Source organism: Pseudochaenichthys georgianus, chromosome 21 (genome assembly GCF_902827115.2).
Source record: "Pseudochaenichthys georgianus chromosome 21, fPseGeo1.2, whole genome shotgun sequence".
Lineage (NCBI taxonomy): Eukaryota > Metazoa > Chordata > Actinopteri > Perciformes > Channichthyidae > Pseudochaenichthys > Pseudochaenichthys georgianus.
In genome coordinates, this window is record NC_047523.1 from 13,448,094 (window position 1) to 13,473,782 (window position 25,689).

Below are 25,689 nucleotides of genomic sequence, written 5' to 3' on the forward strand. Positions count from 1 at the left end.
TAATAAATACTACATCAATAAATAGTATAAATTATGTGACATTTTAATGCAAATATGCAATACCAAACTGTACTGTGCAAATCACGCTAATAAAGTGCAAAGTTCACTACTAAAGTGCTGAGTGACATTATTACTGTGCAATGGGAAGTTGTTATACAAAGTGCAAACCCACATGTGCAATATTACAAGACTCCAAAGCCGTCAGTCCATAGTAACGAAGTTACCTTCGTTACACAATGTTTATTTCAATCTAAATTGTATTTACAATTGTAGGTCTGTCAAACTATGGATTTTGTCGATGGGTTATATTATATACGTAAACAGCGGAATAAAGAACAGCCGGGCAATGTGACGTATCCAACATTGGAAATTAACACCTATGGGGTGTTATTAAAAAAAGAAAATGTGCGATGGCAGAGCGTCAGAAAAAATCTAAAACCCAAAATATGAGGAATTTGTTTGTGTCTCTAAACAAGGGATGGGCAAATGGCGGCCCCCACCTCCTCTTTTTGCGGCCCTCAGATTAATTTATAAACAACGTAATTAATAAAAAAAAAACATGTAGTTACTGATACCGTCCACTAGACTCCTAGTTACGTCGCGAGCTGCGGACATGATTTCAAATACCGCAAAATAATCTGTGGCGCGTTGTGTGTATTGTGTTTGTTTCCCGGGGAAACAAACAACAAACACCGGCTGTTGTTATGCCTGCTGTGATGTTAAATAACCGCTTGTAATTATGCCTTTACAAGCTTAAAAGTTGTATATATCATCTGAATTTGGCGAAACAAGTTTAATATTCTAAAAACCAAGACTTTGTTTATTTTAAATCAGATAAAAACAAACTGTCATGGACCCTGCCGTGTTATCTATGATTACTATACGCTTTTCATTCATAATTTCAGCGGGAGGGAGGGGGAGCGGCGCTGAGTGCGGGTTGACAGGTGTCTGTGTTGACATTCCCCTTATTGTGGAATAAGGGGAATGCAGAGACAGGCTACAAGTGTCTTAGGTTCAAGTTAGACAACTAATGTCTGGGTTAGTGTTCATGACTTCATGTTTATGTCATCTTAATGGTTAATCTCAATGCACACACATTTTCCGTGCTTTCCAATAGTTTAAAATACTTTTATTCCACTGTTAAATAACCTGTTCAATACAAACATGCCACTTTTAAAAATGTAATAACATTTCTGTGAACTGATATTTGTTTAGTGAGCTTATTAGCCTGTTAAGCCCCGGAGACCCTGGTTTTTTTTTTCATGACACTGTGTCTCAGGGCATCTTAATATTTAAAAACTATTAATGTGTTATACCAGATTAACGAGAAGAATCTCAGCTAACTGACAATACGAACCATTTTTACAGAAACAAAACACAAGTGTCACAAGAAGTGTTAGCATTAGCCCTTAGCTAAAACGGGCAGATGCTACTTCCGGTGCTAACTAACAAAAACGATCCTTAAAACTTAATATTTTCTGCACAAAATACATATCATCTGAAAGCTGATACTCCACAGATTATTTGGTTATAAGTATCATCACTGTAGGACACAAAGTTACTGACGTAGCAGCCAGAACAGAGAAGAAAAAAAAAAACAGTTTTCAAAACCATAACAATAATTATGTCTTACCGTTGCTGTTTTGTGATCAAAGCTCGTGTTCAAGGGAATAAAAACGCTGCTTAAAGTTAATCCAATGTCTCTTAGTCACTTTAGAATTCTTCCTGATAATTAGGGATGTCCCGATCACCTTTTTTTGCTCCCGATCCGATTCTGATCATTTGATTTTGACAATCTGCCGATACCGATTTTTCCCGATCCGATCTTTAGAGAGGGGTCTGCCTGCAGACCTCCACTCTCAGGACAGTTCCGGTGCAGACCTCCACTCTCAGGACACCTCCACTGTCAGTACAGGAAGTGCACGCTAAGAATTCCAAAATAAAATCACCACTATCAGTACAGTGCCATTTTCCAAACAGGAAATGCACGCAAATACAAAATAAAATCGGATCGTGACACTTATTATATACGTAAAGTATATAGATATATATAAAAATAGGGACACCTTGTATTGTTTACTCTCAGTACAGCACCACTTTCCGAACAGGAAATGCACGCTAATACAACATAAAATAGCACTGACACTTATTATCTATATATATATATATATCTATATATATAGATATATATATTTATATATATAAATACGATATCTTGTATTTTAGTTACACCCGCTAGACAACAGTGGAAGGTTCGAGAAACAACCGTGTTTGCCGGGTGCACCGCGGCGGAGGTGGAGATGTTCCAGCTGGGAACCTCCACCCCGCTGCGGGACCCCTGGACGGTGCGTCTTGGTCACGCTTCATATCGGCCGGCGTGGAGGCCCTCCGACAGTGGGTCGCGTTTGCCATTCGATCAGTGAGAGGAGAGGAGAAAAATGCAACAACAATTGTCAAAAACCGTTAATATATGGATGAGTGTGGGGGGGGGGGGGGGGGGGGGGGGCTGGACACAGGCCGTGGGGCGACACCCGAGACCGGGCAATGTCCCCGGTAGAAACCGGGTGAAATAACCTAAAAAATAATAAAACCGTGGAAAAAAGTGTCCGAAAATAGGCACTCGTGAGGAGGGCAGAGTCCCCTGTCAACTCCCGTTACATATCTCCATGGTGTCATTTGAGCGAAAAACTTTTACCAGAACCAGGCTGGGGGGTCAAAAGGGCTTGACCAAGGCTGACCCAAAGTGCACGGTGGTCGGACTCATCACCTCCGTGATGAGTCTCCATTGTGATTTGAAAACTTCCATCAAACGAGTCCTTCGGTGGGCGGGAAAAAAACGCGTCAGAATCATCACTTCCTGTACTGACAGTGGAGGTGTCCTGAGAGTGGAGGTCTGCACCGGAATTGTCCTGAGAGTGGAGGTCTGTAGGCAGGCTCCCATGGATCTTTATGCAATGCATTAAGAGAAAAAAAAGGTAACAGATAACGGCTGGTCATCCAACACGATGAATTCAGCTATCTTGGCTGTTATTTTTTTTGGCCTTTTCACTGTTTTGGGGCAGTTTCTCTTTCCTTTTAAAAGTCTCTGAATGTGTCGGTTGTTTCAGTGCTGTTACCTGAGTGGCCGCTGTGTACTCGTCGTGTTGTTGTTGGTGTTTGTTTCTCAGGTAGCGTATTAGATTGGTCGTGTTGAACGTAGCTCTGTTCTTTCCACCACGCGGAACCTCTGCCTTGCAAACATTGCATCTGGCTGTTACACTGCCTTCGCTTTCAATTTTATAATACTTCCAAACTCCTGACATTTTCTCTGTCCCGACTGCCGAGTCACCAGCTGAACGTAGCCTCTCGTTAGCTTACTGCTACTATTAGACACTGCGCCCTGCCCACTCTGTTGCCAGATTTCAGAGAAATAAGCAACCAGGTCTATGAAAACAAGCCCAAAGAAAGCAACACATACATGATGTTGTGTAATTTTAAACCAAAACTAAGTCCTCAGGATGACTTTAAGACATGAACATGGTCATTTTTGTTTTGTAACATTAAATAAAAGAATAAAAATATTTTATAAAAAAACAAACAAAAAAATTCCCGATCCCCGATTTTTTTCTACCGATTCCGATCTTTTGAAAATCACGCGATCAGCTCCGATCCCCGATCACGTGATCGGATCGGGACATCTATACTGATAATCTATCATTACATTCATGGCAGCAGAGTAGGTATAACGTTTCGCAGTCCCGAGCTAACGCTGTCTCACGTGCTGTTTACGCAAACCTTTCTCTACTTGACGTAAGTGTTTAGCGGGACTTACTAACTGTCACTCGATTCTATTGGCTCTAACGGTTCAGAAAAGGTGTCAATCACCCACATCGACCAATGGGTTCCAAAGATATGATCCTGCGTAGTATAAACTAAGCCCGCTCCGGCTCCATTACGCATTATGCAGCCAGAAGGGAGAGCTTCACCACAGAGCAGGTGCTAGAGATGCTAGCTGACGATAGCTATGATCATACCAGATGACTCTTCGTCGGATGATGAAGATCTCCTCCAGCCAGACCTGGATCCGGACAGTAGTGACTCGGATGTTGAACTTCCACCACGGGAAAGGTATGTAATCTCTCTGTTTTTATATATTACTTGTGTGTTTGGTGAAACTGCGTCACAGTGCTAGCTTAGGCAAGAAGCTACAGGAATGATTAGGCAAAATGCTAAATAGTGTTACTTGTCTTTTTGGAGTTACATTTTCTAAATGAATGGCCAGTGAATGAATATACATGTGTTTACTTATTTAGTTGGTGTAATATTATTCATTTATAGTCCAATATTATCCTATAAGTATAAACCAGTGAATTAATCTAATCTCTTTGTTTTTCCACATTTGTTAGATGAGGTGTGACCCCAGCAGGACAAAGCCACACACCCAGAAGACTTTCAGGGAGCAGCTTGCTGCAGAATTGTTGGAGTTTGCTGAAGGCCCTGCACCTCCACCACCCACTCCTCCACCACCCACATGCATGCCCGAGTATTATGGGAAAGATGCCACCAAGGTCAGGAATAACTGCGGGAGGTGCCTAGATGCTGGACTCAAAAGGGTGAAGACACCTGTGTACTGCAGGAAGTGCCAGGTCCCTCTGTGCTTCACTGTCAAAAGGAACTGTTTCAGGGAGTGGCACGACCTAAATACTGGAACATTCAGGTAGGTATAAAGTTCAGGTAGGTATAACATTTTGCAAGTGTTTATTTAAAAAAAAAATACTTGTTTTTATATACCTAGTGTGATTTTATTGTATAGTGTGTTGGTAAAATATTTGTTGTTTTTACAAACCTACAGTGTGGTTTTATTGTATAGTACGTTGGTAAAATGTTTGTTTTTACATGCCTATAGTGTGTTGGTAAAATGTTTGAAATAAATCTGCCCCAGTTGGAGTCAAATGTACGGAGCCCCTAAAGGGACATGAAGAAAAAAAAAAAAAACAGAGGGAGAAAAAAAAAGTCAGGATAACGGGTTAGTATCTCGTGCGCACGAGAAACGAATCCGTTATCCTGACTTTATTTTTTTTTGAGAAAGTTACCGATGCACCAAGGAGGAAGTGGAACATGAGACAACCATGTCATTGCAGACTGTTAAGGTTACGTGGGGAAATGACAGTGCATACATTATTTGAGATATATATCGTACTTAGACTTCACTTTAAGGACATTTCGGCCAGGGGTGTGTGGTCACTCCAGGAGGCAGCGGGAGGTGTAACTCAGAGAAGAGCAGAACCAGCGCTCAAAGAGCTTTTACGCACCGCCTACACTGTGTTTACCTTCATTGAACAGCTATAAATCATGGGCGGACTGGGACTAAAAATCAGCCCGGGACTCGCACCCAGCCCAGCCCACGTAAACTGTCAACGGGCGGCCCACTTCGGTACCGGCCCAATGGGAATTGTCCCGAACGTCCCGATGGCCAGTCCGCCACTGGCTCTGTGTGTGTGTGTGTGTGTGTGTGTGTGTGTGTGTGTGTGTGTGTGTGTGTGTGTGTGTGTGTGTGTGTGTGTGTGTGTGTGTGTGTGTGTGTGTGTGTGTGTGTGTGTGTGTGTGTGTGTGTGTGTGTGTGTGTGTGTGTGTGTGTGTGTGTGTGTGTGTGTGTGTGTGTGTGTGACAGCTGCGGGCAGCAGGTACTCTGAGAGTCACGGACATTAATTCATAGATCAAAGCAGACTGGTTTACAGACTCTCCTGTTTTTTGCCAATCCGGTGCTTAAACCAATAGCTCTACACCCCTGGCCGAAATGTCCATAAAATTAAGTCTGACTTCAAAATATATCTCAAATAATGTATGCACTGTCATTTCCCCACGTAAACATAACAGTCTGCAATGACATGGTTGTCTCGTGTTCAACTTCCTCCTTGGTGCATCGGTAACTTTGTCAAAAAAAATAAAGTCAGGATAACGGATTTGTTTCTCGTGCGCACGAGATGACTTTTTTTTTTCTCCCTCTGTTTTTTTTTAATTTCATGTCCCTTTAGGGGCTCCGTACAAATGTTACCTATGTTTCCGGGGTTTTTTATTGTGCAAGTACACTTACACACAATGACCTACAGTGTAGTTTTATTGTATAGTGCGTTGGTACAGTTACATACACACACAGTTACACTTACACATACACACCTACACGTACCCACACAGCTACACTTACATATCCCCACAGCTACACACACACACACACACACACACACACACACACACACACACACACACACACACACACACACCTACACTCACACACACAAATATTTTTAACTTGTTTTTATTTTTTTAAGAATTCTTTTTTTTTTAAGAAATATTTTTGGGATTTTTTGGGTGGAATGAATACCTATAGTGATTATTCAATATAATACAATAATTTGTATAGTCTGGTACCTGAAAAAGGTCAAATGGCACTGATGGAACCAAATGTGCCCAAATGTGCCCAAAGCTTATTCCGCCTGGACTTCATTTACATAAACCTCTCTAAAAAGGTCAAATGTCACTTGTTTTGCCTCAATCTTGATACAGGGTACTTATTATATGTTATACTTTGGATTCCTAAAGCTTTTAGGCTACTAACCCATCATTCAAGGTTGGTCTTCACTATAAGTAATGGGTTTTCTTTAGGCGGAGACAGGAATTTACATTTTTTTGCTATGTTCCATCTAAATTTACTCTGACACAGAAAAATCTATATTGATTCTGACACTTCTACATCCAACTCAAAGATGTAACCTTGCTTTGACAACAACAATTATTCATATAAACCTTTTAGAAGTGAAGTTATAGTCATTTGTTCTGGGAATGTCATTTTTCGAGCCTGAAACCTGAACAACAGGCTCGGGGTTTAACAGGTTAGAGGATGTTCCCTGAAAGATTGTAAAATATCAATGAAGATGTCAGACTTAGTATATTTGTTAATAATTACATACGTGTGTGTGTGTGTGTGTGTGTGTGTGTGTGTGTGTGTGTGTGTGTGTGTGTGTGTGTGTGTGTGTGTGTGTGTGTGTGTGTGTGTGTGTGTGTGTGTGTGTGTGTGTGTGTGTGTGTGTGTGTGTGTGTGTGTGTGTGTGTGTGTGTGTGTGTGTGTGTGTGTGTGTGTGTGTGTGTGTGTGTGTGTGTGTGTGTGTGTAGTGAATCTGCATCAACTAAGTGGCCCCCACCACCATCGAAGTTGCCCATCCCTGCCAACCGATATGAAAAGATTTGTTTTTTATTGAATGTACAGACAACAGCCTTGTTTGACCAGAGTGTAATGACAGCAGAGTCATGGTTTGTCTGCATTTTCATTCATAAGCCACAATCAAACCACAAAGTATGCTTATAAGGTTGACTGACAACAGAGAAATAATTAAATGAGAGCATCTAAACAGAGAGTGGGTGGTTGATGAAGGGCAGGAAAGCACTTGATGCAGGTTTCATTTGGCAGCTATCAACCTTTATTGTTAGCTGAACTAAAGTGCAAGAAAGAAAATTGAATACTAGAATTTCAAAAGCTCCTGTCAGAACTGTATTGACAGCTTTTACCAATAAAAGAGCAGCTTAACAATACTTCAATATTTATAATGAAGAAACACAACTGAAAGGCATTCACCTTTTTGCATTTCACATTGTGTTTCCATGTCATATTTTAGATTGATGCTAATTTTGGGTTGCCCTTTTTGTTGGTTAGTTTGCAATTTCCCATATTCCTTTGAGATTTATTAACATACAAAAATAACCAAATGTAAGCTTTTCTTGTAGACAGTAGCCTTCTCAACTGGGTAGTTGAGTTGTTTAGGAACCTTTGAAGATTCTGACATAACATGTAGCCTAAAAACATATTTGAATTTTCTTGCATGTAAGTTTGCACTGAGAGGAAAAAGACACCAAGTTGTGGATAATAAATGAGGTAAACAATCTTTGACTCAGTAGGTAACATTATTTTTACCAAGTCACAGGTTTAAAAAAAAAAAAATGCTTTCTTCAAAAAATAGTACATTGTATATTATTAATCCAGTGTGAGCAAGCCGATCCTTGAAGCTAGAAGCTTTTAAGCTAACGTTAGCCACTTTGTCTTTTTCTTTTATGGTTTTTGTAAGCATTGTATTTGTCTTACCACATCTGTCTTTGAAATCATGGAACCATTAACAAAAAAAAAACTGAAATGATCCACATAACAGACAAAAAACCAAGGGCTTTCAAAGTTTGACCTGCCATGTTTCCCATTTGAAACAGCATCGCATTCACATAAACATAACAATAATTCCCAAAAAATGTTAACCAAATAATCCAAAGAGTGCAGAATTGTTTAGCATCAAAGCAACTTTCTGTGCATTGTATGTACCTGTGACACCGGGATCAATGTTGGAGAGGTTCTGGTAGCACTGCTGTTTGATTTCATAAAGGATGTACATCTGCTCGTGTGCAGTGAGAGGGACATCGAACCCCGTCTGTGGAGCAAAACAAACAAGATCACTTCTGTCACTGTCTTCATATGCAAATTATAATTTGCCTTATTTATTTCGGTAGCCATCTGCTGGGTGCGAGGTCAACTTTTTTGGCAACCACGTACAGGGAAGTTGTGAAAACGTTTACAAGTGAAAACAGTAGAGAGAAACAAAATCTGATCATATAAGGTTGTTTTAATATAACACTTTTGTTATGTTCATGAGAGATTATTTTTGCATCTGTTTATTTCTTCTCATCTAATGTGTATATAATATAATGTATTTTACATCAAGTTGTGCTGGTAACACTGCTAGATACACAGCTAAAGCCTCAAATAATTGATCTAAAGACTTAAGCCCTTCTTATAACAAACTACCATCATTACTTCAACTTTTAAATCCGTTCACATACAGTTTCCACTCACATTTTTTCCTGAGGATTTCCTGACTATTTCCTGGTAATGTAGTCTTTTTTTTCTTAAAGAAACATGATTTCTAACAGTAGAAGACTGAAGTCAAAGGTTACTGGACTTGCTGCTCAATTCCCTGATTGTTGCCGTTCAATCATGGGTTGGTGGGGGCGTCTGTACCATGTAACTATGTTTTTGTCAGAGTTTAGAGTCATTACTGGGGTTATTTGGTTAGTCACATCATTTGAACATTTTATTTCCCATGACAGTGCCTGAGGCATCTGTACCAAAAACGACTCAATCTGTCAAACATATGACAGACAAATTGAAGAGGAGCCTAGAGACACTGTTTTGTGCAAGTTCCCATTCCCAAGAAGAGTATACTGGGAGAGTCTGTGCTGCTGTACTGTATGTGAAACAGTGGTTCTGTACAGTAGGAGCATTAAAACCCATTTAAACATCCCAATTTGTAACTTTGGTGAATTATAATATATGATTTACCAGCTGAAAACCCATATGCAAAGGAGGGATGATTCGAGAAGAGTGAATTCCCAAAAAGTTGGTCAAATGTAAACATCCTTATTTAGTCAATTACATCATAACATTGTAGGCTGAACCTTCAAGCCTCATTTAAGCGAGTTATTTAACGGTGCAAAGAGAACATTCAAGGTGAAGTCTAACTAAAGGGCTCTAACGCTAGAAACATGTGGGCAGGACTAAGAAAAATAACAGATGATAAAAGGACTACTAGCGATGCTGAGGAATTGTCTGCATCTAAGATAAATTGCACTCCTTTTATTAACGTTTTCAGAGCTCCCAGGCTGTGGAGGTATAGAAGGCCTAGGACCTCTGCCTTCTGGATTTAAACAAGGCAGATGTGCCCGGCTGTGCTCTCACTATGTGTGCAGTTTGGCTGGCAGAGATCTTCACAGACATTTTCAAACGGTCAGTGCTCCAGTCTGTAGTTCCTAAAAAAACAGTCCACTGTAGTTTCTGTAACCAAAAAAACTAATACCATATGCCTCAACTAATGCCCAGTTGCACTCACTTCCATCATCATGAGGTGCTTTGAGTGGTTGGTCAAAATCTTCATCAACTCCTCCCTCCCTTATTCTCTGGACCGCCTTCAGTTATTCTACAGAGCAAACAGGTCCACAGACTACGCGATTGCCCTTCAGTGGAACACTTAATGTATGTGAGAATGCTTTTCATTGACTACAGTTCAGCATTCAATAACATTGTACCCTTCAGGCCTATTATGCCCCTTTCACACCAACGTGGTTCCAGGGCCGGTTCGGAGCTTGAGCCTGATAAGCACCGTTTTTTCCTGTTCACACCGCAGAGGAGCCGGCTCTTTTTCCTTACCAAGCTGCCCCCCCACTGTAGAGCCTTGCCCCCCCAGCTGCCCCCCTAACTTTTGTTTCCCTAAAACTGTACTAAAAAAAACCTACACTATTTCCACAAGCTTCTCAAGCAACAAAACAAGCATTACATTAGTTAAAATTGAATCATTTGAAATATCATTTTAGGCCCGTTAAAAACGCAGCTACGGCCCTGCATTAAACTGCGGAGCGGCGTTCACACAGACCGCGGCTCACACCGCTGCAGAGAGGGAGCGAGCTGTCCCAGCACCTATGGATCCAACACACTCTCACTCCCTAAGCGTCCAATAGCGACGTTTGGTCAGTGTCCGTGGCGTCCAATTGTGACGCTCCTAGGCTCCTTCAGCGTCATAAAGGGACGCAAATAGCTTTCAACTGATTGCAATGTATTCCCATCTGCGTCGGGATTTGACGCTCATGGAAGCACGGCATTCGTTTATGTCGGCTGCCCTTAAAGGCAATGTGAGCGTCCATTCCCATTGGATAACGGAGAATTGTACACCCGGAAGTAAGTATTCCTCTTACTGTCGATTGATTTTACAGTGATATCTGCACTACTCATCGACTAAAAAACACCAGATTATCCTTGTTAATTACACAACATTGATTGGTTTAAATTGTGTGCAATGCTTTTGTATTTTTCCCCTTCGATTTGGAGAAACAAATATGTTTTCTGAGTAAAGGATGGCAGAAGACACTACACTACCCAGAATCCCCAGCTATCGTTTGGACTACACCATGTGCTCTGTTTGACAAACCCCGTTTTTTTCACCATTCATTCCGATGGCTGGCGTCTATGTCACATGATCTTCAAATTTCTCCCTGCAGAAAAAGAAAACATGGCCGAACTTCGTTTTATTCTAGGTGGAAAATGCCTATTTTAAAGTTAGTTTGGCCATTAAAATGCGTTTTGATGTCATTTGATGCGAGAAATATGAGTTGTTATTTCAGATTATGTGTGCAGTGGATGTACATGATCTTTAGTTTGCTAGTTATTACGAAGATTACCTCAGGAAATCGCGACGTTTTCATTGTTACCAAGGTGGTTGCTAGGGACGCTGCTATCGATATTATTTCTGTTATGTTGTGTAACTGTTTAATGGTGTTATCTTTATTGCTACCCCCTTCCCCGTCAATGTATAGTGTTGGTCCACAGCCTAAACATGTTAGTTTAACAAAATCCGCATCTAAAGATAGCCTACGTTATTTTCCCCCTGTGCAATTCCAGTCTCACAGCACATCGTCATTAACAAATACCGGAAACAGACCGAAAACATTTAAAAAAAAATAATAATAATACTTTATTCCGAGTGTGCTTGCTTTTCTCTTTGAAAGTCATCACATAACGGCATTGGAATACACGGTTCGGCTGCATTACATATTACATATCTGCCGTAGTTCTGTATTTATAGAGCCCTGATGAGAAGACAAACATGAGGAACTGAAAACGTGACGTGGATCATAAATATATCAGCCATTAAACAACATCTTACATTTCTTTTCACACAATACGTCTCCTTGCAGTATCAACACTAATTCGGCTCGCTTTTATATTTGATCCAATTGGTAGATAGGCTGTATTTACACCATAAAGGTGCACAGCTGATATAAAGGGACACCTGGTGGTTAAAGCATGTTATTGCATTTAATTATTTTTATTATTAGATATTAATACGATCCCTATAAAGTATATTCATTACTCGTTATTCTCTACTAATAGTTAATTAAAGACTGTATGTAATGACTATTTTGCACATCCCTTTCAAGATTTCAAGATTTTCTAAGGTTTATTGACATATCATATAGGCCTACACATCTGTGGTGTAGTTCTGCACTGAATGAAAAACTTGGGTTGCAGGTTCCTCAATAGTGCATTACAAGACATCTATCAATATTTGTGCATACCTCCAGCAATGTTAACTATGTTGAAGCACTTATTTTAACTGATATTATACATAATGTATTATACTCTTATAAGATGTATGTAGATATTTCATCTCCGGCCTTGTCAGGTAATGAACAATCAATAAATAAAGAACACAGAATTGTTGAATATAAAACACAGAATTTGTGTGATTATACTAAATGATTTTCAAATAAACACAACTGCATATTTAACTGTTACACATGCTGATGTAACGCAAATGTTCCAACTTGGGATCAATAAAGTATATCTTATCTTAAGATGATCGATGGCTACTGCCATATTTGCAAAATGTGCCTCTGAACCTTGACAAGTGCATGTTTCAGGCTTATCAATTAATGTAATGTTATCACAGGGGTCACACACATAAGACCAGCTGTTAAATAAAGCTCTTCTGACCTTAGCTGGCATGTGGGTATATATATTAATACTGCCCATAAAGGGCACAAGACATTTTCACCCATTTATTAATTATATGTTTTAAATGTGAGTGTTTCCTGTCCCCTAAACCTCCAGGGATGTACACAGTTTAATACTGGCAACTTCTTATTATGGGAAATACGAAAACGTCTTTTAAAACTACAACTCCCAGTAGAGACGTGCCATAGAGAACATGTTGCGAAACAGAATAGCCAGCATGTGTAGTTCTGGGGACGGGGTGGGGGAGGGGGGACGCGGTGGACCCGTTCAAATCCAGTTTTGGACAGTCTGCCGTGGTTCCATCCCATTTCAAGTGCTGTTCGAGAATCGGCTTAACCCTCGGAGCACACTCTCCAATCACAGAGCTTGAGGACTATCACGGGGTTTGTCAAACAGAGCACATGGCGTAGTCCAAACGATAGCTGGGGATTATGGGTAGTGTAGTGTCTTCTGCCATCCTTTACTCCTGGGAATGGACGCTCACATTACATTTAAGGGCAGCCGACACAAACGAATGCCGTGCTTCCATGAGCGTCAAATCCCGACGCAGATGGGAATATATTGCAATCAGTTGAAAGCTATTTGCGTCTCTTTATGACGCTAAAGGAGCCTAGGAGCGTCACAATTGGACGCCACGGACACTGACCAAACGTCGCTATTGGACGCTTAGGGAGTGAGAGTGTGTTGATGGATCAGCTTCCCCTGGGAGCATTTCCCTTTCCACTAGTTTTGTTTTTAATAAGGACGAGAGCTTGAAACTAAATATTAATAAAACGCTACCGTTTGAATCGATAGCGTTTAACAGACGGGCGCTGTGTGGGGCGTTACGTTACAAAATACTACGCAGACAGCGTTAGCTGGGAGATCGATCACTTTGCTAAACTACGCGGTAGCCTACTATTAAATCCACGTAAACTACACATCACAGCCATGAGGCCAGATCAATGAAACCAGGATACATCCTTTACTGTAAAAACTGGATCCAAACACAGCTGCCTGTGTGCGCTTGATCAATACTTTCTGATGTTATATTTATGATATGCTACATATTAGCTAGGCTACATGGCCCTAACGTGTAAAGTTATACAAGCATTTGTACCAGTGCTTTTCACAAGTAGACTCTTGCAGGCCAGAGTATGATTCAACAACAACAAAAAGACATATGAGAAGTGATCAGGACGAACAGAAAAAGGAAAAGGAAAAGAGAGATGAAGAGACCAGGAGGCTCAGAGCAGGAGGAAGAGGAGGATATGAAGAGACCAGGAGGGTCAGAGCAGGAGGAAGAGGAGGAGATGAAGACATTAGTGAAGAAGAAGAAAATGTGAGGAATAAAGATGAAGTATCAGAAAGAGGGCCAGAGGCAGGGATCAGGAGGCAGATGAAACTCTAGCTGGACCACATGGTATGTTCTTATTCTCCTTACATATTCCATTACAGCAGCACAATCTAGCAGCTCTTAGTATTGACAAATATTGATTGAAATGTGTTGCTGCACAGGTCACCTTTAGCTCTCTGAAGAGATGGGTGATGTCATTTGTGTACTTAATTATAATTAAGTACTTACAGTATGCAGAATTCTGAGTATTCTCTGAATCGGGTGCCTTTTGGGTCTTTATATCTTTGAAAAATGAAAACAAAATGTTTGATCATAACATCTGGTAGTGGACTACTTACATGTTCCCACCTCAGGCATAAAATATAAATAATTAGGCCTACTAGGAATTTCCTTGAAAAAATGTAACAGGGTTGAAGATTTTGACAAAAAGTAGGCATGAGACCTTGTTTAGCTAAGATATGGCACCACATAGAAGTCAAGGACATTACAAAATTGTAATATTTTGCAAAACTATTAATTATTTACTATTATTAATTCATACAACATAGTTGAAATGTTGAGCTTGTCAATCTTAATCTGAAAATACAAAAACTGAAATATAGGTAAGAGAAGAAACTGACACTTTTGTGATGTAATTCCCTCAATGCAGATCACACATGGACTGATCCATTATTTTAAGGAGGGTAAATGGTATGGCGTGACGGAGTTGAAACAAACTGAGGGACAATATTGCAATTTCATAGATAATTCAAGTATTTTTTCATAATTGATTTTTGATCAGTTAAAGTTGACAAGCATATGATTATATTAGAAGCAACATTTTGGGATAATTGGCCATTTTGATTTGTTTAATATTAAATTAATATGTAATAATGCTTAGTGAGGACATGCAAATATGTCTGTCAACCAATTTTTTTTAAAACAAAATATATATTTAATTTGACATTGTAATGCAAAACAACCTGTTCCATTAATTCATTGCTTTAAAATAAATGTTGTAGTTTCCTTTCATTTAAAATGGTTGAGGTAAGCTTGCGGGACTCAAAGGGCACCCGATTGTTTGTCTGAACACCTTGTTTCTTAATTGTGCATTAAGAACACTTGTGTTAGGGCATGAATTAACAATAAATAGGTTATATACAGTATAAAATACCACGTACTGTCCGCCCTCCTATGCCACCCTGGCATGACCTCTTGCCTCCCCTTTGCCCCCCCCCCATGTAAAATGTTCTAGAACCGCCACTGTGTCAGTGTGATATGAATGATAAGTGCGACACGTCGGCGTCTTCTCTGCATACGGCAGTTCAAACTGCATTTCCTTTTTCCTGTAATATGACTAGATTTAAACTCCGCACACTGAGCTCTGATCGGTCAGCAGGCGGTGCTTTCACTGAGTTGATCTCTTTTCTATAGATGTCGGAGGCGGGCAGCGTAAGATGAAAAAAAAGTTATTTAGTTATTTAGCCTTCCCAAACCTGAGCCTCATGTGCCGCCTACGCTTGGAAGCGGTGGAAGATTCGTCTAAAGCTGCTGTGTGGACGTACCGTAACGGCCCCTACACACGGCGGCGTGCGTTGCCGCTTGGCATGTGTTGAGCTTGGGGAGTCAACGCGAGCAACACGACCAACAACCAATCACATGAATGTCCCGCCCCGGACATACAAAGCAAAGCATTCGTGCTACATCCATGCTGGCTAAATATACTGTCTATGCCTGCTAGCTGTCCATTCAAACGAAGTACACTGGATATAAACTCCCCAAACAAGCGAAAACCTACCAGTTTCACCCACTGTCTCTGCCACCTCCCCCCATGCCTGGCTCCTCCGGTTTGTATCCCTGTATGTAAAGAGGGACTGGTCATAGAGTACCGGGTGATTCCCTACCGCCACGATAATTTTCTCCTCCATTTTTTGACATATGGGAAATAACTGCAGTCTGGCTCTCCCAACATACACGCGGTTTGATTGGCTAGTGCTTGTACTGTCAGATTTGCATATGAGGGATTTGATTGGCTGACGCCTCCGTCGAGGCGGCAAAAGTAGAACATTGCTCTACTTTTGCAGCGAGCACCACGAGAGAAGCTACGCTTTGCTCCCACAATGCAGTTCGGCGAATCGTGACGTCACCCCATTCAAAGTGAATGGGCAGAAGCGTTGAAGCAGAAGCGTTGAAGCGGCAACGCACGCCGCCGTGTGTAGGGGCCGTAAGACTCTAGAGAGGCTAGTGAAAACTGCACAGCACATCACCAGGACTGAGCTGCCATCTACAGTATAGAGGAACCTTTTTCACTAAGCATCTCAGGAAGAAGGCCCACAGGGTTATTAAAGGCCCACATCGCCACAGCAACACACAGTTCTGTCTGCAATCATCTGGAAGAAGAAACAGCACGCAAAAGCCAACAGATTCAGGGACAGTTTTAACCAACAGGCTATCAGACTGTTGAACTCCTGAGCTTTCTGAAATGCCTTCACATTTTGTGCGTTCATAATACACTCTTCATTTGTACATAATGTGTATAGTCCTCATTTCCATTGTATTATTACAGTATACAGTATTTATTCTCCTCTACCTTATTTATTTTCCATTCTGTTTTATCTTATACTATTGTATACTACTATGTGTAGATATGTTTTTATTCTTGCACTGACTTGAACCACTTCGTCTATACTATAGCATCCTTTTTGATTGCACAATGTAATGTTTGATTGGTCAGCTGATAGAGGTGTTATGATTCTATGTTCCTGCCTGTTGGCGTCAGCTGATAGAGGTGTTATGATTTTATCTTGTTATGCAGCATGTTGATGATGCTCTCTGTACTAGCTAAATACTTGGGTCTGGGGGAGAGTTCTTCAGATTTGACGTGACAACTCTACCGTGCAGTCAGATCGTGGCTGCTGTGACTTGTGATGTGAATTCTCCGGCCGAAGCTCCAAATAAATCATCAGTGTTTGACATCAAAGCTCCTGCTCTTCCCGTGTCTCTTTCCTGAGTCGGTGACTCCCACTGCATTGCTACATAGAAGTTTCCCTTACACCTTCCATATTCAGTATTTTCAGTTTTGCATTGTTGGAAGAGGCTGAGACTCAAGATTGTGAGTGCCATAACTATGTTGTAGCTATTGTGCATATGACAAATAAAGCCTTTGAATCCTTTAAAGTAGAATAATGTATTTCAAGGAAATACATGCTTGTAAAATGCTTATACTCAACATGTGATGACCCTACACATACAACTATACAGTATATACTATATATTACGGTGGCCCTGAAGTGCAAGACACCACAGCATTTCACAAAACACAACAGCATTTCAGAAAACACAACAGCATTTTACAAAACGCCGCAGCATTTCACAAAACGCTACAGCATTTCACAAAACGCCGCAACATTTCACAAAACGCCACAGCATTTCAGAAAACACCACAGCATTTCACATTGGACAGAAAGGGTATTCCTTAGGGAGAACACTTCTTGTTTGTGATTGGACAGAGCCAGCCAGAGAAGCACTGCTGTGATTGGTTGTTTTTGCTGCCAGTCAAGAAATAACGCTTCGTGATTGGCCCAACACATCAGCCGTTAGCTGTTAGCACATACTCAGAGCTCACAGCTCCTCATATCTGTTCAGAAACTGGACAAAAGTTAAACATATACAAAACACAGACTGTCTATGTCATGGCGAATACAGTCGCTGCTTTATTTATGTCTGTATGACATTGTTGTGAGTGTGGACGGAGCAGCTACAGGTTAGTTTAGCCTGATCGATCCGATTTCGATAGGATTTACATGGAGATACGGCCCGCCCCCTCTCCAGCGTCTTGTTTGAATGACAGGAGTAAACACAGAATTAATGCTTTATTAATTCATTGTTTTTAAGGGGCTTATCTCCATGTAAATACTATGGTAGACTACCCAATATTCGCATCGCTCTAATCGCTCGAGTTTCACCGCGGCTGTCAGCTGTGTTTGCTCCTGTCATTCAAACAGGACGCGCTGGAGAGGGGCGGGGCATATCTCCATGTAAATCCTATGGGAGATACCAACTACAACAAAATGAACATATTTGACCGTGATTTAATTGTAGTACACGTTTCAAAGTGATGCCGAAGTAACTACATACTGATAACGGTTAGTAAAAACCATGAATTAACGCTTTGACAAGTCTGCAGACAAGACGGCAGGCGAAAAGCTTTTAAAATGCGTGTTTTCTGAATGGAATCGGATCCATCAGGCTAAACTAACCTGTAGCTGCTCCGTCCACACTCACAACAACATCATACAGACATAAATAAAGCAGCGACTGTATTCACCATGACACAGACAGTCTGTGGTTTGTACATGTTTAACTTTTGTCCAGTTTCTGAACAGATATGAGGAGCTGTGAGCTCTGAGTGTGTGCTAACGGCTGATGTGTTGGGACATATTTCGCTGTCGGGTGTTGACTAATCACGAAGCGTCATTTCTTGACTGGCAGCAAAAACAACCAATCACAGCAGTGCTTCTCTGGCTGGCTCTGTCCAATCACAAACAAGAAGTGTTCTCCCTAAAGGAATACCCTTTTCGTCTAATGTGAAACGCTGTGGTGTTTTCTGAAATGCTGTGGTGTTTTGTGAAATGCTGCGGCGTTTTGTGAAATGCTGCAGCGTTTTGTGAAATGCTGTGGTGTTTTGTGAAATGCTGTGGTGTTTTGTGAAATGCTGTGGCGTTTTGTGAAATGCTGTGGTGTTTTCTGAAATGCTGTAGCGTTTTGTGAAATGCTGTGGTGTTTTGTGAAATGCTGTGGTGTTTTGTGAAATGCTGTGGTGTTTTGTGAAATGCTGTGGCGTTTTGTGAAATGCTGTGGTGTTTTCTGAAATGCTGTGGCGTTTTCTGAAATGCTGTAGCGTTTTGTGAAATGCTGTAGCGTTTTGTGAAATGCTGTGGCGTTTTCTGAAATGCTGTAGTGTTTTGTGAAATGCTGTAGTGTTTTGTGAAATGCTGTAGCGTTTTGTGAAATGCTGTAGTGTTTTCTGAAATGCTGTGGTGTATTGCACTTCAGGGCCACCGTAATATATAGTAGTGACGCTTTTATCTGAAGGACCTAGCTGTAAGAGGTTACATGTTTTCCAAATCAAAAGTAGGTTTAAAGTCGATAAAACTTGCTTTAAAGTGACCATACTATTTTTAAATTACAGGTAGAAATATTGTAATATAATAAATGTTTTTTTGATCCGTTTGCTGTGTGTGAACATTATAACTGCATCCATAACAAATACGTTTTTCAGAGCAGTGGTCGAATATAAGGAAATAACAGACTATCAATTCTGCAATTGACCAATCAGAAAGGAGTATTTAACAATTCAGATAAAGCATACAATTATTTTTCCTTTAAGGATATCCTGAAAAACTTAAAATGTGAAATACCCTTGGACTGCATTGGCGGGATACAAAGCTTATTATCTAAAGAAGCCAATTAGCCCCTAAAGATTTGTTTTATAGTAACTGTACAATATGTTCATTCATTTTATTATCTGGTTTCCAAATCACACTTGCAAAATTACAATAGCATAAAAAAAGCAATATGTCTTATTGTGGCAACCCTGTACTGTCAGGACAATTAACTCGAGTGAACAAACAAGGTATTTTTGTATTGAGAACCACATTAAGACACAGATTTACTCTTGTGTCTTATTTTTTTTTTAAATAAGACTATTGGCCAAGACCAAGTCGTTTTTATCTTTTAAAGACCTAGAAATGGTTATTAATGTCTTTGTTACCTCGAGACTGGGCTATTGCAACGCTCTGTATGTGGGTATGGACCAGGCCTCAATTAAACGCCTGCAGCTATAGTCCAAAACGCAGCTGCACGTCTTCTGACTGGCCACAAAAAGCGTGACCACATCACCCCAATTTCAATTTGGTTCCGAATTTATTTTTAAATCCTATTATTTATTTTCAAAGCCCCAAATGGGCTGGCTCCGGCCTATATAGCCAAACTCCTCCATCGCTACACCCCAGCCAGAGCTTTAAGGTCTGCTGACCAGCTGTTGCTGATAGTGCCCAAGACCAGGCTTAAAACCAGAGGGCACCGAGCCTTCGCAGCAGCTGGCCCCAGGCTCTGAAATACTCTGCCCTTCCATGTGTTGTGCGTAGACGGCTCTGCTAAAGATTCTTCCTTAGTTTAGGTTTTATGTTCTGTGTTTAGATAGGTTCCTGTTTTATTTTTGATAGTCTTGTCTACCCTCATGTGTCTAAAGTATGTTTCCTGCCTTGTCTGTTTTCCCAATGTTGTGATTGTCTAAATTGTCTTCACCTGGTGTTGTCTGTCTAGTATATATAGTTCTCGTTGCCAGATTGCCTTGTGTGTTCTTGCAAACATTCCAGCGTTAAGATCTTGTTGTCATTGTCCTTAGAGTTATCGTCCATAGAGAGTTAGGTTAAGTAAGTAGTTTTTTATAGTATAGGTTAGACAATTTATTGAGTGTTTGTTTTGTTACTTTATGTATTCAGTGTGTTGTTACCTGATTACATTAAAATGCTTTATTTTGATACTTTGTTTGTCTCTGCGTCGTGCATTTAATTCCACGCCTTTGTACAGCCTTAACACCATGTGAGGTCGGCCCAGACACTAGGGTTTTTGAAATCATCACTAAAGACACACTTCTTCTCTCTGGCCTTCTAGTCAGAGCGGAGTATGACACCTGACTATTCCCTGTGTTTTTGTTTTTTATATTTCTGTTGTAAATTATTGTCTTTAATTGTGATTGTAGTAAAGTGTTTTTATTACATGTACAACACTTTGGCTCAACCAAAAATTGCTTTTAAATGTGTTATATAAATAAAACTTGATTTGATTTGTGTCAAAGTGGGTACCATATAGACTTATGCGTGTGGATGGCAATTATTCCATTTTAAATCAATTCACGCACTGAACATTTAAATAAAGAGTCATTATGGAGTCATGTTGTCTCTTAACCTTTCAGCATGTCGTCCTTGTCAAGGGTCGACTCCACTTCGAGCGATAGAATTACTAACAAAGAACTGCTAACAGAGCACTTATATACTAATAAAGGACTGGCTTATCTATAGCCAGTTGAGTAGCACTTGAAATGCTTGGCTGTATGAAACCTGATGTACTTATATGATTCTGTTTTCTTCAAGGTTGTGTCTTCCTGGTCGAATGTACTTATTGTAAGTCGCTTTGGATAAAAGCTAAATGCAATGTAATGTAATGTAATGTAATGTAATGCAATGTAATGTAATGTAATGTAATGTAATGTATTGAACCGTATGAAAGAATATTTCAGACCGGCTGCTTAGCAGACCAATCAGGCATACTGATTGTCTCACCATAGTTAAGAAATCTCAGAATCATAAATGGGAATGCTTTTTGAAAGCTTGGACTAACAAGGTTAGAGGCTGAATATTTTAAAGATATAGAAGTTTGCTGATTATAAATGGCCACGCTTGGTTAAATATTAAGAAGATCATCAAGTATTTTTCAATAGGAAGGAAGAAAGTTAAAACATCTTCCATCGTAGACTGAAACCCCACCTGTTTCAACAACGCCTTGATCAGTAGGAACATTCTCTCTTATGTATCCAATACAATTATACTTACGATGATTTGGCTTATTAATAGCTATTGTGCCTGCAGGATTCTTGCTTTTGTTTTTGTTTGTTTCTCTATGGTTCAATGCACTTGTTGTAAGTTATTCCGGAACACAATTAATATAATATAATATTTACAAAAACAGCCGCAGATGTTCAGCTAAGCTCTATCTTTGCCTGACCGTTTTGTAGCCCACTCCTAACCATACATGAGACAAATGCACAGCTCAGCCTCTGGAATCAAAGGCTTGTGATCTGTACGCCCACTACCTAACTCCCTGTGGCTCATGTGCAGCACAAGAGCGCAGCACTTCATCAACTTGGAGGAAAAAATAAGGTTAATGTTAAAGAGAGAGAGAGATGAGAAGTATAAGTGCAAACAATCAGTTTTAATTTCAGAGATGAAAGGCAAGCTGTGGTTTCCTTACAGTAATCAATGGTTGGTAATCACAGGCAACAAAAAAAATTCTCATTTAAGCAGCAATTCATTCGTTTTCCACACATATTGATCTGGCTGTTTAAATCACCCTCCAAGTCAATATTGGAAAGCTACAGAGATGATGAAGGGTCCACTTAGTTTGAACCTTTTACTTATAATAAAGAGACAGTGTCCAATTGGGTGCTGGAGTCACGCATTCTGGTGAGATCAGGTTGCATTTAAGGCAATGATTGCTGTGACACTTCTTCGGGGGAAATCTTGGCACTTTCTTCGTAAAGAACCTTCTAGCTCTGGTTTGTAATTGATGATGCACAGTAGGTTTTGTTACGTCCTGATCCAACCTTAAACATGTACCACACTTTCGAAATAAGTCAACAAAACCAACAAGTCCTTATTAAACATGACTTTATAATAATGGGAAGCCAAAAAACCTAGCTCTGGTTTGTCAGTGCTGGTGTTGCAGAGATTTGTGTGACCATCTATACAAAGATATCCGCCTGATACAGAGTTGCAAATACACTAAACACTGTGGAAAAAAAGACAGTTTATGACTCATACTGGTCCCTGGCTGACCGCTTATTTATATGTGTTTGTATCTGTAAGGGTATTTGTAAGGGAAACCCCTCAGCAACACAGTTATATTGAAGGAAGATCAATTAAAATTATCGGTGTATTATCAGAGGTAAAGCGCGTTCCTGCATTTTATGGCAATAAATCCAGTGCAGCTTTTATGCGGGTGAATTTCAAAAATAATATTAGGCTAACATTTGTATTCATCCTTAATTAACAAGCTGAAGATGGGATTATTATAAGGCAATACATATGAATTTAGTTCTAAAAATATACTTTTATTATAGGGTGAAAGCATTTTGCTGAAAACAAAGGATACATAATTACCTGTGCGTCAACTGAGGTCCAGCACAAGAAAAAGTTTAGGACTAATATCCATACGAACAAATGCATCGTTCTTCTTTCTGCTTTCATCTCCTGGCGTGTAAACATGTATACACCATACAGCTTATGCTCGATATCTCCTCTGTTCATCATTGAGAAGCAGCTTCACGTAAAGTTCTATCGCAAATTGTGGTCCAAAAGTGAGCTTCCCAAACGCATATTAAGAATAGACTTCAACAAAGCAAACATTCCGAGTATTTCTCCACTAGTATAAACTCAACAAGCGTCTGTTAAATGGTCACCGTGACATCGTTGCCCCCGCAGAGGAGAGTTTCGGACGCACGCTGGCACTGGAGATTTCCGCTGGTTTTGGACATAGATTGCGAGGGGAGAATCCTTATTAAAGTGAGCCCCCCGTCCATTTTCGGCCAAATGCATTGATGGAATTTATCATTTCTGTTCTGAATTCCTTATGTGTGAGAAATCCTCTCAGCCTGCTCTACCACACCACACAGTTGGAAAGCGCACCCTGCCTCCATGTGTCGTATTACGCCAGCATGTGACCATTGTGGTTATTGTCTTCTCTTGCATGTATTCACCTCACGGGCTGCTGGGGACGGGGATTAATCACCGGTGTGTGCGTTACTTTTGACTGCATTGTTATTGACCCACAGACATTATGTTATAAAATATATGGTAAAATGTGTATTAATATTTACATTTATTTATCTGACCAATTACAATTTCATTTCATTTCATTTCAAACCTTTATTTATACAGATAATCAATCAATCAATGTTTATTTATATAGCCCAATATCACAAATGTTACATTTGTCTCAGTGGTCTTCACAGTGTGTACAGAATATCAGTATGACAATACGACACCCTCTGTAGGACTGATAAAATCCCATTGAGATCATTGATCTCTTTTCCAAGGGAGACCTGTTCAAGTAGTTCCACATGAAACATAAAAGCATAAACAGAACAACAAAAGGACATCATACAGCATCATTTACATAATTATCCACATAAGCAGGTACCAATAGCTTCTGATTGACTAACATCCAACCGAGCTTTAAAAACATTTAGTGGCACCAGATTGTTCAGTTTCCATTTAATTTGCAGACTATTCCAAGACAGAGGAGCTGCGCATCTAAAAGCTGTCTTCCCTAAGACAGTCCTAGCAGTTGGCACATTTAATAAAACCACAGCATTCGATCTCAGGCAGTAGCCACTTACAATTCTCCGTGAGATCAGGGAGCAGATATAAGATGGAAGTTTCCCTAGCATGGCTTTGTATATAAAGATGTACCAGTGACTGAGCCTCCGTACAGTTAGTGAAAGCAAACCAGCCCTTGCATACAGGGTACAGTGATGGGTTAATGCTTTACAGTTTGTCACAAATCTCAGTGCACTGTGATACGCAGCATCTAACTTGACCAGGCAATTGGCAGGTGCATTCATATACACCAGATCCCCATAGTCCAGCACAGGTACAAAGGTCACAGTGACTAGCCTTTTCCTGGCCTCAAGCGAGAAACAGGACTTGTTTCTGAAAAAGAACCCTAGCCTAACCCTCAGTTTTTTTAGCAGGTTATTGACATGAAGTTTAAAAGAGAGACAATCATCAAGCCAGATACCAAGGTATTTGTAACAGGCAACAACTTCAAGTTTTGTTCCTTGCGTACTTACAATATCTAAAACAGGCTCTGGTGTCTTTTTGGCTTTAGAAAAGAGCATTACCTTGGTTTTATCCACATTTAAAAGAAGCTTTAATTCAGAGAACTGAATCTGAATAATGTTAAAAACAGCCTGTAATTTAACAACAGCCTCCTTAATGGTGGGACCTGCACAATACATTACAGTATCATCCGCATAAAAATGTAAAGTAGCTTCATCCACATTATCACCTACGCTGTTAATATATATGGGGAATAAAAGTGGTCCTAAAACAGAACCTTGTGGTACACCATTAGAAATGTTTAACCACTCAGAAGACAGTCCATCAAAATGAACACATTGGGACCTTTCAGAGAGGTAGTTCACCAACCACCCCACTGCAAGGCTGGATAGGCCAATACTGAGTAGCCTCTGCTTTAAGATGAGATGATCAACGGTGTCAAACGCTTTGGAAAGGTCAACAAATAGAGCTGCACAACTCTGCTTATTATCTAAAATACTAGTAATGTCATTCACCACTTTCATTGTGGCAGTGATGGTGCTGTGTTTCTCTCTGAATCCTGACTGATGTTTAGACAGGATGTCATTGTTACATAAAAACTCCTTTACCTGTTCACTCACTAGGCGTTCAAGAACCTTAGCCAGAACTGACAATTTAGAGATTGGCCTATAGTTATTTAAAATAGTTGCCTCCCCTCCTTTCAGTAAAGGCAAGACATAAGCAGACTTCCATACTTTTGGAATTGTATTTGTGCTGAGGGAGAGGTTAAAAAGAGAAGTAAGAGGTGGAGCAATAAAGTCTGCAGCTATCTTTAAAAAGAAAGGTTCTAAGTTGTCCGGGCCAGCCGGTTTCCTAGGATCTAGCTTAGATAAGGCTTCATGAACAACATCAACAGTAAAAGGGGTAAAACTGAAAGGGTTTTCCAGACCACATTGTTCAGAGTCACAGACTGTGGTGTTTACAGAAGCAGAGTTAGTGACAGAATCAAATAGAGAACCACAGGACACAAAATGCTCATTAAAGCAATTTAGCATAGTGGCCCTGTCCGATATAGAGCCAGATGCTGTGCACTCTAAGAAAAATCTGTAAAATTACGGCCAATGTGGTGTAACATTTTACTGTTTAAGTACTGTAATCGACTTTTACATTACTTTTTCCGTTGAAAACAGTGT

At 40.1% G+C, this 25,689-nt stretch overlaps 1 protein-coding gene across 1 annotated transcript in view; it reads right to left on the reverse strand.

The window, feature by feature from the left end:
* Nucleotides 1–25,028, reverse strand: part of pth2ra (parathyroid hormone 2 receptor a) — a 115,619-nt gene extending 90,591 nt beyond the window's left edge. Inside the window, exons 1-3 of the mRNA XM_034110473.1 lie at nucleotides 25,017–25,028; nucleotides 22,838–22,927; nucleotides 8,342–8,447 (exon numbers count right to left, since the gene is read on the reverse strand). Of these exons, the coding sequence (XP_033966364.1) occupies nucleotides 8,342–8,447; nucleotides 22,838–22,927; nucleotides 25,017–25,028 (208 nt within the window). The remainder of the gene's footprint in view (nucleotides 1–8,341; nucleotides 8,448–22,837; nucleotides 22,928–25,016) is intronic.
* Nucleotides 25,029–25,689: the final 661 nt, after the last annotated feature.